We start from the raw sequence: 19345 nt of genomic DNA, 5'->3' as shown, positions 1-19345 counted from the left end.
TTGGAAAATAGATCCAGGAGAGATAATTTGAAAAATTATTTATTGGTCTATCTCAAAGAAATGATCAAGAAAAGAGCCTTGACAGTATCTTTCAATAAATCAAAGAAAAATGCCCTGAGGTCCTACAACCAGAGGGTAAAATTAGTCATCTAAAGAATCCACTAGGGTCGGCTAGATGGTGCAGTGAATAGAGAACCGGCCCTGGAGTCAGGAGGACCTGAGTTCGAATCCGGCCTCAGATACTTAACACATAAACTAGCCATGTGACCTTGGATAAGTAACTTAACCCCAGTTGCCCTCCAAAAAGCAAAAAAAGAAAAGAGAGAATCCACTGATCACTTTCTGTAAGAGATCTCATATTGAAAATGCCAAGAATATTCTAGCCAAATTCCAGAATTATCAGATGAAGGAGAAAATACTTCGAGCAGCCAAAAGGAAACAATTTAAATATTGTTGAACCACAGTCAGGATTACACAGGACATTACAGCTTCTACATTTAAAAGATCGGAGGGCTTGGAATATGACATTCCTTAAGGCAAAGGAGTTTGGATTGTAACCAAGGATGAACTACCCAGCAAAATTGAGCATAATCTTTCAGGAGAGGAGAATGATATCCAGTGAAATAGGGAACTTCCAAACCTTCCTGATGAAAAGACCAGAGATCAATGGAAAAAAGTAAATAGGAGAGGAAAAAACCCTACATAATATTCAATAAGGGCAAGCTGTTTACATCCCTACATATTTGTAACTCTTAAGAACTGTATCTTTATTATGACATTTAGAAGGAATATACATAGAGGGCATTCGAATAAGTTCACTTTGATGTGATAAAAAATCTGTTTAAGTGGTAAAAAAGGATAAGAAGAGAAGAGCAAAGGAAGAGGAAGAAAAGGGTAAATTACATCACATGAAGAGGCACAAAGACAGTAGAGAGTAAGAAGGGAGGGTGATGAGCATTACTTGAACCTTACTCTCATCAGATTTGGCTCAAAGAAGGAATAACATACTCAAGTATGGAAATCTAACTTACCCTATAGGAAGTGGGAGGGGAAAATGGAGGAAGGGGAAAGGGGTGAACAGAAGGGAGGGAAGAAGTAGTAGAGGAAAAGGGAAGAAAAGGGAAGGAGCTGATAGAAGAGAGGGCAGATTGAGGGATGAAGTGGTCAAAAGCAAAACTAGTGAGGAGGGAAAGAAAGAAAAAGAGAAAAGCTTCTTTTTTCATGGTTTCTCCCATTGGTTCTAATTCTTCTTTACAACATGACTAATGTGAAAATATGTTTAATAGGAATATATATGTAGAGCCTATATCAGATTACATGACATCTTGGGACCCAGGACGGCTGCTAGCATAGGTTCTTTGATCTTCTTTTCTAAAGGAAAGCAACTTTAAAGGTGTCAACAATCTTACTTTAATTAAGTTCTCATCCATGCAACTCAGAGTTGGGATTGTGCTCAGCCATGCTCTAATCACATTTGGATATTCAGCAAATAACAAAAACAGTAATAAAATATTTAGCATTTGCATGTTTATAAGACTTTCATTTAATTTTCATCTCATTATGGTATAGTATAGCTATATTTGTGGGGGCAAATTAGCCAAAAAGAATGATTTATGATGTCACCAGAAGAAAACCAGTCCATATAAAAAGAGTTGAAGTTCTGGGTCATGGGTTCCAAATTATTCCAGTGAAAGGGAATTCACTACCAAAAAGGCAGCCAATCTTACTTCATTCTAAGCATGGCACAACATGGTGAGACTATCTATTCTCTTCTCTATACAGCTGCCAAAGTTATGCTCCTAAATCACAAGTCTAATCATGTCACCTACCTATTCAATTAACTGTAGGATTCCCTATTGCCTATAGGATCAAATATAAATTTCTGTTGGATACTTAAAAACTCTTTACAATTGTCTCATTCTATCTTTCTACTTTATTACACACAGATTACTCCTCTTCATGCATAGTATGGTTCAATCAACCTGGTCTTTCATCTTTCTCATACAGGGCATTCCACTTCTCATCTCAGTGCCTTTGCACTGGCTGTTCTCCGTTTCTAAATGTACCCTTTCTGTACTTCCACCTCTTAGAATTCCTAGTTTTCATCAGGACTCATATTGGGCACCACTTTCAACATACCTTTCCAGATGTTCCCAGCACCTAGTAGCTTCTTCCTAAAATTATCTTGTATCTATTTCACATATATCTATATGGAAGGTACTAATTGATAACTATTAATACAGTCTGAGGTCACATAGATTTGATTTGGAAACCATGTCACACTGTCAGATCTTATTAAACTTACAGTCAACTAAATCCCTAGGCCTTTCTCATATGAACCAGGTCTCTCCCAATCTCTACTTGTAGGGTTGGGTTTCTTTCAACCTAAGTACAAGACTTTGTGTTAATCCTTACTAAATTTCATCTACTTGTTTTTACCCCAAAGTTTATCCATTCTGATAAACTAATTTTCAATTTTCATCCTTTCATCCATCATAATAGTAATTATTTTTTCAAGCTTTATAACAACCAGAAATTTAATAATCATGCCTAACATGAAAGCTTGCTTTTGATCTCCTTGATAAAAATATTAAACAGGACAGGGCTAAGGACAATGTCTTGCAGCAATTCCACTAGAGGCTTCCCTCCTGGTTAACATGGATTAGTCAGCATTCATTTAGTACAGTCACTATGGAAGTTACAAATCCACCTATATGAATTTTCACACTGTTTACATCACTTCATCTTGTCTGCAGGTGTTTCAGATGAGGCTGTGCCTGCCTGATATCAAGACACATTAAATCTCTAATTGTATGCATGGGTATTTCCTTGATCTACCAATCCAGTGCACCTTTCATAAAAGACAATTATAGATTCACAGAATTTTAGATCCAGAAGGCACTACAATGACAATGCAGTTTAGAAATTAAGTATTTTAGGTTTAGGATTTGAGAGCCCTTTAATTTATTCTTCCTATTTCCTAAAAGATAGATTTACACTAAAAAAATTTTTTCTTGGAGGGGATGGGGGGAGCAAGGAAGGTGATCCCCACCTTTTTGCACTAAGCCCATATAACTAGTTTATGACCAAAAGGCTGATTATCTAGTTTGTGAATTATCCTGGCTCTTCTCCAGCTGCCTTTCTTTCAGGCAGCACCTTTTACAATCACAGCTACATCAACAATAGGGCACTAGTTGCAGTGTTTGTTGGGTGAGATTTTTTTTCCTCTCTGCAGCATGCCTTCCCTCTACCCTAAAAACCTTAGAACAGTCCTGGATTTGCAGCTCTTTCCACTACTCCATCCTTCCTTTTTTTTCCCCTAGTTAATTTTTATTCAAGAATTTACTCACAGGTAACACATTTGAGAACACTTTAATATAAAAGATATGATGCTGAAAGGTCAAAACTTTAGAGAATATGACATTACTAAAAGAATGATGGTTTTCTTAATAAACCTCTAAAAAATTCTGGTGGAGCTGGAGTTTTTACATAAACAATCTAGATGAGGGACTTCATGTAAAATAAACAACAAATGAAAAATCACAGATAGCAGGCAAATTTGTTGATGAACATAAACATGAGCTTCATCTTCCAGGGGATGGAAACCAGCATCTAATTCTTTCTATCACAAAATGTAAAAGATGTTTCAGTATTTTGACTTTAAAATCTCTTTCTCCAGTAGCAAATCTGTGTCTTTGCTGAAGTTTCTTTTCCCTTTCTTGCTGTCACTGGTCATCCTTTTTTAGACACTCCAGCCTCCTTGGAATAACAGAATCCTTATGCTTCTTAGCTTCTCAAAAGTATGAAGCTCCAAGTGAACTTGCTCCATTTGGTCTCATAAATCATTCAAATGTTTCATTAGTTGCATTACTCAAGATTGGTAGCCACAAAGGAACATTTTTATCTTTCCGTTTTTGTAGCTCTCTTAGGTTCTGTTGTCATGTGACCCCTATTTATCTCAAGTCTCTTTTCAAGTGATTCAATTCTGTCCCTTTTTTGTTTTGGAGGGGAGAAGGTTGGGCAATTGGGGTTGACTTGCCCAAGGTCACATGGCTAGTAGGTGTTAAGTGTCTGAGGCCAGATTTGAACTCAGGTTCTCTTGACTCCAGGGCCAGTGCTCTGTTCACTGCACCACCTAGCTGCCCCTCCTGTCCCTTTTTTGAACCAGCTTGATTTGTGTATGTCAGCTCTGTCCATGTAGATGTAAAATTTGACCGTAACATTCTTCCCACACCTGGTTATAAGCTTCATTTGACAGCTTGCCATGGCTCATTCCTTGCTTTACTACTTCCACCTTCTATGTCAAAAGGTCTTGAACCTTCTTTAGATGAACTTCAGAGAATTTTTCATAGTTGAGTTCTAGGTAAGTTATGTGCTTAGTACTATTATTTCCTAATCCTAGAGTCTTCTCCTTTTTATTTCCAGCTTATTCTCAGGATCATCAGGATGATGCAGAAAATCATAAAGTATTATGATTATCTCTTTTTAAATTAGTTCTTTACTTTTCTGTAGGTCTGTGAGTGGTGGTTCTACATTTAAGGGGCTTAGGATAGTTTCATTTACTTCTGAAGGTCCTAGTAGATCCTTCTGAACAGCTTTGTGCATTTGTTTAATTCCTTTACACATTCTGCATCTCAGACTGTAGTTGTGGCAACTACATCAACAGCATGTTCTACTTAAGTTTCATCAGTCTCATGATCTTCTGGCTCCTCAGCATTTTCTGGTAGAACAATCTCAAAGCCATTCTTCAGAACAGAAAGGTCCATCAGCCCTAAGTGGAGATGCTCATGATATTATCTGCTTTACATAGAGGGGTAACTGTAATCTGCCAGTCCCTCTTCAGGATTTATGTTTAGTTTGTCCCTTAGAGGGGTTCTGCTTAGGGAGGTGCCAACAACTGATATGAGTCATTCCACATGGAGGAGTTAATAACCCTTCAGCTCCATGAGGGGTCTTGAATGGGGATGCACAGGACTGTATTTGGTTTCTAAATGATCTGTTCTTGTTTAGTCACACCAGAGAAGTCACTCTCATGCCATGGTGTATTAAGACTACCTTTCAGTGGGGTGTTCATGTTGGTAAGAGCCATCAAATTCTGTACTTCCTTCAGGATTCAATCACAGGCAGCCAGAGTTTTGGGTGTTGTCAGAGTGATACTATTTTTGGTGACATGCTCAGACAAGAGTACTGGAAGCAGATATCATGCTGGATTTCTCTGCCGTTTGATGTACAATTTCACTTGCTTGGTCGACTTTCACAAACTTCCTGAAGTTCTGCATTGAAGATCTGAGGTACAGAGAGTATTAGTACTGATTTGCTTTTTCTTCTTTTTTTTTTGATAAATTTTGATACTTGAGTGTTTTGAAGAATATTTAATGGAAAATTAGACTCCTTTGTTATCTTTCTTCCTATCTCTGCTTTCCTTTTCAAATGTTAACTCCCTATCAAGATCATGTTGTAACTTCCTAAAGTCAGTAACAAAGTGTCTGGTAATTTTTTTCAGACGTGTCATAAAAACCTTGAGTGGACTTTTTTTTCTTCCCAGGATGGAATTTCTGAATTATAATCTCTTTCCTTTTCTTCTGAATTTCTATGCCATATGCTTGAAGTTCTCTTTTGAAGGGCAGTATGGCATCTTGCTTCTTCCAATTATTTTTTTCTGTTGGCCTTCTTTCCCTCTGTTTGCCAGACATACTGTGATGCCATCTCCAGTTGTCCTGATCTTTATCTTGCCAGTGGACCCCGATGGTTCCAGAGGAGAAAGTGAAGCTAGTGACCTTGCACAGCCCTCCATCACTTAAATCCAATTCACTTGCAAGTCATGGCATCATCTTCCTGATGTCCTGGTCCTCTTCAAGAATGGACAAACAACAACAACAGCAAGCCAGACAGGCTTTAGCTTTTGAGAACATTTCAAATTCATCATTGGATTGGGTCTGGCTGGTTTTGTTTCTGGATTTGAATCAATCTCTCCAGGTTTAAGCTTTCGTGGATCACCTGCTGTCTTTTCTTCATTATCTCTTTGGGCAGCTTTATCCAGGAGTTCATAGTGTTCCAACTACTATAAAGTCCTTTACCCGATGGCTGGGGCAATGATTCTACAATGGGTAGGCATCAATTTGGCCAGGTGCAAATGTTTTTCTTCCTCCTCCCTAGACCATTCTGGCTTTTGATGCTCGCTGTCCAGTCATTCATACCATCTGGGCTTGTACTGCTTTGCCGATTTCCTACGCAACAGTAAAGCAATACGAGATTGTTAGTTCTTTCCATATTTCATTACCACGGCTTCGAGAATTTCATCCTCAGTATTCCTCCACACACACCCTCCCCCACTTTGATCAAAATCCGAGCCGTCTTGGCGGAGGTGTGAGCTCGGCAGACGGTTGGCACCAACCCGCGAGCACCTAACCAGCGGAGCGCGCCAGAACCCAAAGCCGATCGGCGCACCCGGAAATGGAGGGGGGGAGAGCCGAGAGTAAGTCCTCACCAGAGAGGGCCTTTCTCATTGGTGGAGGTTGCCACTAGTCCCAGCCAATGGGGATGGGGCGGGGCCATGCTCCAGGAAGTACGAGGTGGAGCTGGGGTTCGGACCAGAGACGGGCTGAGCGGATCGAGTCTGCTGCGCCTTATCTTTTTGGCTCGGGCGTTGCGGGACCCGAGGGCGTCATGAGCTCCTTTGAAGGACAAATGGTGGAGTATCCAAACATCTCCATAGATCGGTTCGACCGGCAGAATCTGATGGCCCGGGCGTACTTCCTGTCCCACTGCCACAAGGGTGAGTTAGCACTCCTCGCCCCCTGAGGCTGGAGATCTTTGTGGGCAGCAGTGGGGGGGTTCTCTGGGACGGTGCTCGGCTCTCGCGGCGGGGGTGGGGGGGCCCCTGGGAGGGTGCTCGGCACTCGCGGCGGGGGGGCTCCCTGGGAAGGTGCTCAGCGCCCACGGTGGGGGTGGCCTGGGTTGGGGTGATAGAGTTCGGGGAAAATGATTTGGAGGAGGCTTTGAATAATAGAAAAGAGAGGCTTGGTGAACCAGCGCGGGGGAGGGGTGAAGTGGAGAAGAAAACAGATTATTTCATTAATTTAGCAAGTATTAAGTACCTACAGTGTGTCTGGTACTGTGTTCGGCACTGGCCATCCCTAAGTGGTTCTTGCATTCAAGGAGCTTATTATGTACGAGGGGGGAACGAAAAGTACACAGATGAATAAATACAAATGCCAAATAAATAGTGAGTGGTAGGCAAGGTGGGTGGGGAATGAAAGCCGTAAGAGCAGGGGAGAAATGCAGGCGGTGGTCTTTGAGCTGAGACATACAGCTGAGGAGGAAGATTCAGAGGATGGGGAGCCCGTGATTGCCCCGATCTACCTATCCCGTCTTATTTTCTGGTGTGACTCATCTAGATAATGCTTCAGCCAAATTGTATTATTCTTAATGTTTTTTCAACCTGAGATGTATTTTCTTGTATCAGTGTCTTAAGGCTTGCTAAGATAGTTTTCGTTGAGATCATTTCTTGTCCTTTACCCATCTTTTAAGGCTTAGTTTTGATGCCTTTAAGGATGGCCTCACACCATAGATGCAATCCGTTGTAAATCTTACCTTTTCTGTCTGCATACTGCCAGTCCTATATTGCCTCTTTTTTTTTCCCACTTAAAGCCATCACCCTATGTACTTGGCATTTAGTAAGTACTTAATAAATGCCCTATCTCATACCTACTTACTTGCCTACTTATCTCAGGCCCTCTTAACCACTCACCATTCTAATTTGGCCTTCTAATTTGCCTTCCTACTGTATCTCTCACCATTCCAGTATGTGTACTGTATAGCTACTAAAGTGATTTTCCAGAAGTATGTGTTTGACCATGTGTTGTCACCTCTTCTTCTCTCCCTTCCCCTCAGCCACTTAGTAAACTCCCATAGTTCTCTTTTACCTTCAATATCAAATGTGAAGTCTTGGTTTGGCATTTACAGCTCTTTATTAACTGCCTCCTTTTTACCTTTCCAGTCTTACATTTTCTTCCCCTCTAAAACACTGGTGTGATCCAGCTGTACTGGCTTCCTTGTCATTCCTCAAAGCTCACACACTAGCATCCCATCCCTTTGCACTGTGTGACCCCTCAGCCTTTAGTGCTCTGCTTCCTTAACTACACTTCTGAGAATCTCTGGCTTTTATCAACACTCAGCACAGATGCCACCTTCTGCAGGCTAATTTTCTCTTTTCCCCTAGATTCTAGAACTTTGTTCCCTAAGGTTATATTCTTTCTGCTCTGTATCTCAAATGTATTTATTTACACATTCCTGCTTTAAGGGTAGAGGCTGTTTTTGCCTTTCAGTCTGTTCCTAGTGCTTAGCATAGTGCATGGCATATAGTAAGTGCTTAATAAATGCTGATTGATTTACTAGAGAAAGACCTGGATTCAAGGCCCAAATCTGATACATTTTATTTATATGTGTGTGTGTCTGTGTGTATGAGTGAGTCACGTAAACTCTCAGTACTCCAGGCAGTAACTTCATACAGTTACAGTCCAAATTGCTGACCTACATTGTTTGAGAGATGCCACATCAAGGAATTCTCTATACTGATGATGGAATCATAGGTCTGGACAAACTGACCAGAAAAAGACAAATGTAATCTCTCACATACATATCCAAATTTACTTACTAAACATTTCTGATGAATCACTTGGTTCACTCATCTTTGTTGTGGTTTCTTATTCAGACCATATGAAAGGACTGCGGTCCCCATCCTTGAAAAGAAGATTGGAATGCAGGTAATTTATTTCAATAAAGAATAAGAAAAAGTAACAGTCTATTAATCCTGCAACTGGGAATTTAGGTTTGGGGTGTTATAATAGCGTTAGGGGAAAATGTGTAAAAATGAAAAGCAGGATGTTAAAGATAGATTTGCCCCATCCCCGGCCCAGTTCACAGTTTTGCTTGGAGTATGTGGTTGCCTATGCCTGAAATAATTTTCTGCCATTTCTGGAATCAAATCAAATCCCTTAAGGTTTTATTTGCTTTCAGCATTCTATCCTCTGACTAGACTAGGGGAAAGGAAAGTTTGGAATGGAATGGCCTTAAATTCACTTGTCAGATAATACTTTTTTTCCAGGGGAATTACATTGATTTAATAGGTTTTTTTTAGGCTGTTATATCTATCAGGTTTTTTTTTTTATCCATTCAAAAGAACCTAAGATCTGAACTGGATGATCTTAAGAGCATCTTGTTGAAGGCCATACATGAGATGATCTCTGAGGTACCTTCTAACATTCTGTCATTCACTAGCCTTGCCCTTCTTGACTCTGTTAATTGAACTGAACCCAGTCAATAGGGTGATGGCATATAGGAGTTAATCCTTCTTTCTGTTTTCTTGCAGCTTAAAGGTCCACTTATATTGTTCCCCTGTCACCAAGGAACTATTGTTAACTAGTCCCAAATACAGCTTTTGGGAGAAACGAATTGTAAGTTTATATTTTTATGAAAAGGAATTCTATTTTTTCAAATGAGATTTTATTTTCTAAGTAAACTGGAAAGAAATTTTGGAGTTAAATTGTAGTAAGTTGGAGTAAAAAAAACAGTGAAAGCCATGCTAAAACTATACCTCATGACATCTAGAACTTGATCCAAGTCATTGCAAACACATTGATCTTACCACGGCCAAACCTAGAGCCTCATGTCATTTTATTAGAGTTCTCTCTTCATTTGGTCATTAATCTGTTCATCTGCATTCTTTGGGTCTTGTTGTTTAGCCACCTATGACTCTACCTAATTGAGTTGTTATTTATTCCACATCACTTTATCTTGTTCAAGTAATAGCTTGAGAGAATTTACCGTATGTATACTATATTTGTGGCATTTCCCTGATAATCAGCCTAGTAATCCAGTAAAAGAAATGAAGAAGAAGAAATAACTCTGGCATACTTTGATCTTAATGCATTCATACTGATTTTTAGGGATTGGTACTTTCCAAGAGTCTACAAATTATCATTTTAATAATTCCAGAATTTTTCCAGGTATTGCTTTAGTTTTCAGAGTCAACCTTTTGAAAACAGACATTTGCCCATCTCTACTCCTATAGTACCTCTGTTATTCTCTATGATTTTTTTTAAAGATCAAAAATCATTCTATAGTTATAGCCTGTGGTTCTTTCAGTATCTTAGAATGCAATTCATCTAGGCAGTGAGATTAGATCATATAGGGTACGTAGCTTATATTCTTGTTAATATGTTCTAATTCTAGTCATCATGCTTTTCTTGGATTTCAATTTCTTATTACCTTTTAAAAAATTATCCTTTTATATGTAGAGATAGTTCTCAATGGGGAAAACAAAAGCAAAATAGAAATTATGAATGAATCAGTAGATGAATAAGCATTTACTATGTACCAAGCACTGTTAAGTGCTGCGATACAAAGAAATTACCAAGACAGTTTTTGCCCTCAAGATGCTCCCATTTTAATTGGATGAGATCATACAAGTCAAAGGGTTCATTTGAATGGGAGACAGGCCTGGTGGACTTTAGGGTCCTTCGATGTTATAGATTGCAAGGCCCCATAGGCCAGAAGGCATATGGTGAGGGATATTGGTTCTCTCTCTTTCCTGAAAGATTATGGTTGGTGATTCTGGGTTCGCTCTCATAGTGGTGAAGATGTGGAATTATTTTCCAGCTGGGCGGGGGGAAGAGGATAAAATTTTAACAGGAAGGTTGGAGGGCAAAGGGAAATCCTGTTGGATATCTGGAGGGGAGGAGTTCAGTTAGTTTGGAGGGAAGAATCTTCCTATAGTGCCTATTCTGCTGGAACATCTGGCCTGGTGATTAAGTAGTTAATGCTTTCATTTATTTTTTTCTAATTTTTTTTTCATTTTTCAAATGCTTTCTTAACTTCTGATTTACATCATTAATTTCTGCCAGATTTTGAGTTGCAAATTTTCTCCCTGTTTTTCCCCTACCCACCACCCCAAAATAGCAATTCCACAGGACATCCCTTCCTACAACCTGCTCTCTCCCATATTTTTTCCCATACCCCTTTTGACTTTTCCAGTGGATCTCTATGCCCCAGTGCCTGTATATCTTCTTTCCCAATTACATGTAAAATAGTATTAATAATAGTATATATATATGTGTATGTATACATATACATATATATATATATATATAATTTTAAACATTTGATTTTAAAACTTTGAATTCCAAATTCATTCTTTTCCTTCCTTGTTACTCACCCTTAGTGGGAAGATAAGCAATTCAGTATAGGTTGTACATGTGTAGCTAATGCAAAACATTAACATAGAAGATATATTGTAAAAGATTAACTATATTTCCCTCCCTCCTATCCCACCTCCCACTTGTTCTGTTCTCTACTTTGATCCCGTCCCTTTTAAAAAGTGAGTGCTTCCAACTTCCCTCCCCCCCAGCCTGCCCTCCCTTCCATCATCCCCCTCTCATCCACTTCCCCCCTATTCTCCTGTAGGGTGAGATACCCTATTTAATGTGTATGTCATTCCCTCCCTGAGCCAAATTCAATGAGAATAAGGTTGACGCATTCCCTTTTGTCTTCCTATTCTTCCCCTCCATTGTAACCATTTTCCCTTGCCTCTTCTATATGAGATAGTTTACCCCATTCTGTCTCTCTCCATCTCCTCTCATATTCCTCTCTCACCTCTTAATTTCACCTTTTAAGTATTATCTCTTCCTATTAACTTGGTCCTGTGCCCTCTATCTATGTATACCTGTAAACATATATACATACATTCACACATGCATTCATACGCCCGTATACCCTCCCATATATACATATATATAATATATATTTCTGTTCCCTTCAACCATTTTCATACTGAGAAAAGTTTCATCAGTTACAATTATCGTTTTTCCGAATGTTAATAGTTCAACTTTGATAAGTGGCTTATGATTTATTTTCCCTGTTTACCTTCTCAAGCTTCTCTTGCTTCTTGTATCTGAATGTCAAATTTTCTATTCAACTCTGGTTTTTTCATTAAGAATGCTTGAAAGTCCTCTATTCCACTGAATGACCATATTCTCCCCTGAAACATGATACTCAGTTTTGCTGGGTAGGTGATTCTTGGTTTTAATCCCAGCTCCTCTGCCCTCTGGAATATCATATTCCAGGCCCTTCAATCCCTCAGTGTAGAAGTTGCCAGATCCTGTGTTATCCTGATTGTGTTTCCACAATATTCAAATTGTTTCTTCCTGGCTGCTTGTAATATTCTCTCCTTGATCTGGGAATTCCATAACCTGGCTATAATATTCCTAGGACTTTTCTTTTTGGGATCTTTTTCAGGAGGTGATCGGTGGATTCTTTCAACCTCTTATTTTGCCTTCTGGTTCTAAAATATCAGGGCAATTTTCCTTGAGAATGGTTTCTAGGTTCTTTCTTTGATCATGGCTTTCAGGTAGTCCAATAATTTTAAAATTATCTCTCCTGGATCTATTTTCCAGGTCAGTGGTTTTTCCCATGAGATATTTCACATTGCCTTCTATTCTTTCATTTGTTTGGATCTATTTAACATCATCTTGATTTCTCATAAAGTCATTAGCTTCCCTTTGCTCCACTCTAAATCTGAGGGAATGATTCTCCTCATTGAGCTTTTGAGCTTCTTTTTCCATTGGGCAAATTCAGCTTTTTAAGGCATTCTTCTTCTCATTGCCTTTTTGAGCCTCTTTTGCCAATTGAGTTAGTCTGTTTTTTAAGGTGTGATTTTCCTCAGTCAGGCTGTTGACTCTCATTTTGTAATTTTCTTGCATCGTTCTCATTTCTCTTCCCAGTTTTTCCTCCACTTCTCTTATCTGCTTCTTAAGGTCCTTTATAGCAGTAACCAGCTCATGTTTTCCTTTTAAGCTTTTAGTGCAGGAGTTCTGACTTCGCTGTCTTCCTCCTGTTCCATGCTTTGCTCCTTTTTGTCCCCCAAATAGGAGTCTAATGTTGAAATCTTCTGTTTGCTTTGTTTCCTTTGCCTGGTCATATTGCCCCTCAGTCACTTGATCCCTGGGCTTTTTGCCACAGTAGGACTCTGCCACCAGATAGGGGAGATTTTGTCCCAAATGCTGGGGTTTTCTCAGCTGCCAGAAGTATTAGTTGGGTGCCTTCTCTGAGGCCTCCAAATGCTGGTCACACAACTCAGGACCTCCACCCTAGACCGAAATCCAGATCCAAGCAGGTTAAAGCAAGAGTGATTACCCCTCAGACTGGCACTTGGTCCCCCTACACACTGCAGGCCAGGAGCTGAAGCTGCCACATGGCTCTGGCTGTGCTGGCATCTCAGTGACTTCTCGCCCTGGGGGCAAAAGCCAAAGCTCTCCCAACTACTGGTCCCAAAGTCCACACTGCACTGACCGCTCACTTTGTCCTTAGCATCTATGTGTTGATAAATCTGGAAACGGCCACAGCTGCTGGTGATCTGGTGTCCCTCCAGCTGGTGGCTGGTCAGGCCCACCCTGGGGCTAAAACTTCCAGCTCATGTGAGCCTGGGCTCAGCTCCCAGAGCACTTCACTGGCTGATTCCTGCCAGCCTGCCAGGCTGTCCTCAGCTGGAGGTTAGCTTCTCTGTGTCATTTTGTGGGTTCTGCAGCTCCAAAGTTTGTTCAGAGTCCCCTTTATACATAGATTAGGGAAGGTGGAAGCTGGAGCCCCAAGGAGGTCCTGCTTCTACTCTGCCATCTTGACTCCCCCTCTCCCCCCCCTTTCTCCCATTTATTAACATGGCCCCTTTCAGTGAACCAGTCCCTTCCCTGATATTCTTATTCCTAACAAAGTTGAGGAGGAAAGTTCCTTTTTTTGGTTTTTCCTTTCATATTGTCTTTCCAAAGTTCATTCCAAGTCTTTCTTAGTCTTCCTGATGCTGTTTTTATAGGTCTCTATTATTCCACTGATTATGTGTCATTATTTTCATCTAATGCTCTTTTCATCTGTATGCCTTTTTAAAAACTTAACTCATTGGCAGGCTCCCTCTGCAACCCTTTGTGAATTGAACTTGATACCAGTCACCATTAGGTCCTGCAGTGAGCTATTTTTCACTATATTCATCCTACTTATGAAATAACTGAGATACAGGAAGATTCCATGATTTACTAGACTCCCATAGTAGGTGATGAACAAAGGCTGCTACTGGTGGTAGCAACAAAAGGGTCAGAACCTAAAATAATCTGAATCAGTCATGCAGTGATCAAGTATCTCTTAGGTGCCTAGTAGGCCCCAGGCACTTCGCTGGAGCTGGGCACTGGGCACTAGAATTAGTTGAACTTACCCAGTTAGGTTGAAATATGGGAGAGTAGGAGTGAACAAGGTAGAAATCAAGATTTACAGTTACTTAATAAAATCACAAGTGTTTCTCCCCTTTTTCTCCTTCCCAACTTCTGAGATACCTGGAGCTTCCTGGCACTTCTGTTGAGAACCTGAATATCATACCACTGATAGCTCATATCAAATTGCTACTGATCAGGTTGACCCATTAGGCAACTGAATACTGAGGAGTCAGATTTGATAAAGATTAGTCTACACATTTGCTTTTTAATGCAGAAAAATACAGTTTACTTGGCAATTGTTTTTATAGTCTTAAGATTCCAGACATGTTTTACAAGGGATATACCACATTGTGGATATATGTTGGCAAAGTGAATACATTATATAGCCAATGTTTAGCATGTGGACTCTTTTGAGTATGTAACCTTTTAGGAACCCTGTCCTTGAAGTCCAAATTAGTTCTGGGACTTCCCTGGGGCCTTTGACCAGAAGGAAGTTGGGAATATTGTGGAAAATGATGTTAGGCTTTCTTGTGTTTTCACCTTGTATTTTCAGTCCCATGAATGTGAATTTTAAAAATACATGTAATTTGGGGTGGCTAGGTGGTGCAGTGAGTAGAGTACCAGCTCTGGAGTCAGGAGGATCTGAGTTCAAATCTGGCCTCAGACACTTAACACTTACAAGCCAGGTGACCTTGGGCAAAATCACTTAACCCCAATTGCCCTGCCCACCCCCACTCCAAAAAGAAAAAAAAATACATGTAATTTAATTTTCTTCCTAATGATGATGGCCTTTGTCAAAAATGTAGCCCTGTTTTGCTTTTGAAAAATTTTGATCTTGTAGTGTAGAGCTATATTGAAGATAATTATAGTGATGTTCTTAACTTCACATTTGATGATGTGTTGACAATTTTTTTTTGCTTGTGAAAATTGTATTGAGGGTGTTTTTGTAGGGCTTGCCTTGCAGAGGATGTATAAGTCAAAAACAAATGCCTACCTTTGCACAGATAGATACAGAAAGTATGTGAATGTGTTGTAGCTGTTGTGATGACAGCTTAGTGTATGCATTGTAGGTCTAGAAATTTAACCTAGGTCTGTCTTTGTAATGAATATATCCATTTTAATTGCAGTATAGTCAGCTTCACTTTTTTACTTTTCACATAATAAGTTTTCCTGAACATGGTATACATAAAGACACTTTGTATTCACTTTCTGGGACTTGGGATTCTTCCTAGAATCACTTAAGCGTTTGAGTTATATGAGGCTTATGAAGTGATTAAGAGCCATGAAAAAAAATGAAAGTGTATAAACAGCATCTCCTTTTGCTTTAATAGATTGCTCTTGAAGTTGAAACTCCAACCCAGATTTCTTTAATTGATGAAGCATCTGGTGAGGTAAACAGATATCTTTAATAATCTATTCTAAAGTTAATAATAATGGGTTTTTTTTGTTGGATGCATTTGATTACTTGCAAAGTGTTCCTTGACAGTATTTCCCTTATCTGTTGGACAAATCTGGTAGATGTGAAGTTTTAAACATCATCATTGTTTAAGTGAAAATTGTTTCATATTAGTGTTAAATGTCTATAGTTAGAATTTTGGTTTGTATTAGATAACTAGAAACAAAACAACTGAAAAATCGAATGGATCTGTTAGCATTTCTACAGCTAACTATTTTAATTATGGATGACAGTGGAACCAAACATTCAGACTCTTAAAAAGATTTTTATTGTTGTATTTTGTTTTTATATCATCTTCACTTCTAAGTATATCTCACACTACCCTCAACCTCCAACCAAAATTCCTTGCAACAAAAGACTAAAAATAAACGGGCGAAAAACAATTAATTTAAACTAATCAGTATATCACCTGAGCCTGACAATAAGTGTCATTTTTCACACTCATGGTTTCTCACCTCTGCAAAGACGTCTGTCACTCAGCAATTCTGACCGTCCCTGTTCTGGAGGCATTTGGGAGTATTACATTGACAACACGTGGATTGGACCTAATGTTTTTTTTCTTTGTTTTAAATTTCAGAAGGAAGATGTTGTTGTTACTCTTCTACCAGCTGGTCACTGCCCGGGTTCAGTGATGTAAGAGACCCTCTAACTCAGGGCTTCTTAGCTTGGGATCCATGAACTGTTTTCTAATATTTTGAGAACTGTATGTCAGTATAATTGGTTTCCTTTGTAATCCTGTGTATTTTATTTTACGCATTTAAAAATATTATTCTGAGAAGGGTCCATATTTTACTCTATAACCCTTTGTGACTGTCCTTTTTATAGTCTTAAGAATAGGGACTATGTATATCCTTGAAAGTTTAAATTGTTTTGCTGGTATTTCTTCAGCCTTTAATTCCTATGATAAAATGATTGGCTCAGGTAGTTATAAAGGGACTTTGTTGGCAATGAAATTCTCATTACTGATATTTCCAGTTAATGTTTGGTTTTTTTTTTTTATCATATGGAATTTTCTTCCCACGGACAGTAAGTACTTCCCTAAAATGCAAGTTTTTCAGATGTTTCAGATCAGAGAGACTACTGTGCACTAAATATTATTTAGTTATATTATTGTTATTATTTTTAACAACAGGGATAATACTTAAAAATCTGTCATTATTGACATTAGTGGTGTAACCATGGGCAAGTCACTTAAACTTTTTCATTTAAAGTTCTTGAGCCTCAATTTCCTTAGCTGTTAAAATGTATATAATATTTGCATTACCTTATGAGGAGGAAAAACATTTTTGAGAATTGTATAATGCTATATGTAAGTGACTTATTTAGTAATACAATATTAATTTACTCTTCTATCGATCAAAGTTTCCATTATTACTGCCTTCTTTTAGTAATTGAAATGTCTGTCAGGAGTATTTATTACATTATTTGGCATAGTGACTTCATTAAGATTTCTTTTGAGTTACAAAAATGGTTCAAATCTGTTTCTTTTGTAGGTTTTTGTTTCAGGGGAACAATGGAACAGTCTTGTACACAGGAGACTTTAGATTAGCCAAAGGGGAAGTGGCCAGAATGGAATTCTTGCACTCTGGGAACAGGTATTGCAATTTATCGCAGCTGTTAAATGTAGGGCATAAGAATTCACCTGGGTGTGATGCTTTAGTCTGTCCTTTTCCTTTTCTTACATTTCTGACTTTTTCCATGGCTTTACTTTCATGATAGTCATGATAATGCTCCTTTTAACCTCTTTATTTCCACTTTTTTAATTATTTCTTTTGAGTTTCTTGAATTTTTGGTCCTTTAGATGAAATTTTGTTATTTTTGCCATATAATGTAGTCCTTTGGTAGTTTGGTATGGTACCGAATAAACAAATTAAATTAGGTAGTATTGTCATTTTTATTACTTTGTCATGGCCTAACCATCCATAATGTTCCTCTGGTTATTCAGCTCCATTTTTATTTCTGCAAATAGTATTTTGTAGTTTTTATATTATTGCTTATTCTCTTCCAGTAAAAGTTCATGTTCTGAGCTTAGGAATCCTGGGAAATGTTTTCCTTTCCTATGTCAGCCAAACCTGTTTTATCCTACATCATTATTTTTGTATATGTAATATGCCCCTAAAAGACTAAGTTCCAGGTCAAAACCCATGTCTTATCTAACCTTAATATTTTCCCAGTGTCTTTCTGAAAGTATTTTGCATAGTGCTTAAAATTTGTTAAATTGTGGGAAGTAGTTTATGTTTGGTCCATAATAGGAGGCAAATCAAGGAATATCCTACAGTGAAAAATAAAATCACACTGAGAGATGTTGTGCTACCGTGTTCTAATCTGTAGAGAAACACTTTATAAAATAATTGAATATTGCCTTTGCTAGTGTTTTATAAAATCAAATTAGATGAGACAATGAAATTTTAATTTTATTTCAGAGTGAAAGACATACAGAGTGTGTATTTAGACACCACTTTCTGTGACCCAAAATATTATCAGATTCCAAGTCGAGTAAGTATACATTTAGAAAGACATTTTTTAAGCAAAGTAATCTAATCGTAATTGATATTTACATGCTATGTTGTGATCTTCAAACATTGACTAATAAATTTTTTTTCCCTCTTTGTTCTGGAGAAGATGGTGGTGATAGTCAGTTCTATTAATTGTTGAATATATCTTTAAAATCCCCTAATCTAGGTGGAGTGTTTAAATGGAATATTAGAATTGGTACGAAGTTGGATCACACTGAGTCCATTTCATGTTGTGTGGCTGAACTGCAAAGCAGCCTATGGATATGAATATTTATTCACCAACCTCAGTGAAGAATTTGGAACCCAGGTATTTTTCCAGTTGCAAAAAAAAAAAAGAAAACCTGAAAATGATGGCACATTGGAAAATCCACTCAAAAAGTCTGCCTGAGGTCATACAACTCTCTTTGGCAGCAAAGTCTGTTTCCTTTCCAGTTCATCATCCACATGGCTGTCCAAGTGATGTTCCAAAAGTATGGATCTGACTAGACTACTTTTCTGTCCAGAAAGCTCTAGATCAAAAACAGACTCTGTCTGGCATTTCAGCCCCTTCACTACTGGACTTCAACCAGCCTTTCTGGCCTTATTCTATATTCCTCTTCTTCAGGGCTCTTTGGTCCAGCCAAACTGACCTTATTGTTCATAACATTTGACGTTAAATTTCATCCCTCCATGTCTTTATGAGCTTTGCCTCAGACTTTTCATTGTAACCTTTGATAAGGTTGCACCTATTGGTGATCTAATTGGAAATTCAACAGCTCTAATTTGTACCTTAGCAATATACTGTTTTCCCAAAGGACCTCACAGTCCGTTTGTGGCTTATTTGTTAAATGCAGTTACATTCATTTGAGTTCTTACATGTTTTCCACATTGCAGTTATTCTGAGCATATGATATCACTGATACGACTTAGTGATATTACTGCACAGTAGGAAAACCTGTCTTGTTTATCCATATATTTGTTAATAGCTTGTCAGTGTTTGACGTATGAAACCCAAGTTGCCTTCCCCATAAAATCACAGTAGCTCCTATAGCACAAAAATGGTACACTCACTCTCTCTCTCTCTCTCTCTCTGTCTCTTTCACTCTTACTCTCACACTTGCTCGAGCTTGCGCGCGCGT

General features: G+C 38.6%; 1 protein-coding gene and 1 pseudogene across 3 annotated transcripts in view; one reads left to right on the top strand and one right to left on the bottom strand.

The window, feature by feature from the left end:
• Window positions 1-3419: 3419 nt before the first annotated feature.
• On the bottom strand, window positions 3420-6471 carry LOC138175752 (cell division cycle 5-like protein pseudogene; annotated as a pseudogene).
• Window positions 6472-6539: 68 nt separating this feature from the next.
• Window positions 6540-19345, top strand: part of LOC138175856 (protein artemis-like) — a 40617-nt gene continuing 27811 nt past the window's right edge. For 2 of the 3 annotated variants that reach the window (XM_069106453.1, XM_069106452.1), the window contains exons 1-8: window positions 6540-6775; window positions 8714-8765; window positions 9371-9455; window positions 15587-15646; window positions 16289-16344; window positions 17205-17306; window positions 18135-18207; window positions 18394-18534. In XM_069106453.1, coding sequence (XP_068962554.1) covers window positions 6541-6775; window positions 8714-8765; window positions 9371-9455; window positions 15587-15646; window positions 16289-16344; window positions 17205-17306; window positions 18135-18207; window positions 18394-18534 — 804 coding nt within the window. In that variant the 5' untranslated portion in view covers window position 6540. The remainder of the gene's footprint in view (window positions 6776-8713; window positions 8766-9370; window positions 9456-15586; window positions 15647-16288; window positions 16345-17204; window positions 17307-18134; window positions 18208-18393; window positions 18535-19345) is intronic. The other variant, XM_069106454.1, reaches the window with a different exon arrangement.

This window comes from Petaurus breviceps, unplaced genomic scaffold (genome assembly GCF_028583685.1).
Source record: "Petaurus breviceps papuanus isolate PSGF00001 unplaced genomic scaffold, PetGlider_PUasm1.0 79, whole genome shotgun sequence".
Classification (NCBI taxonomy): Eukaryota; Metazoa; Chordata; class Mammalia; order Diprotodontia; family Petauridae; genus Petaurus; species Petaurus breviceps.
This window is presented reverse-complemented; position numbering and strand designations above follow the sequence as displayed.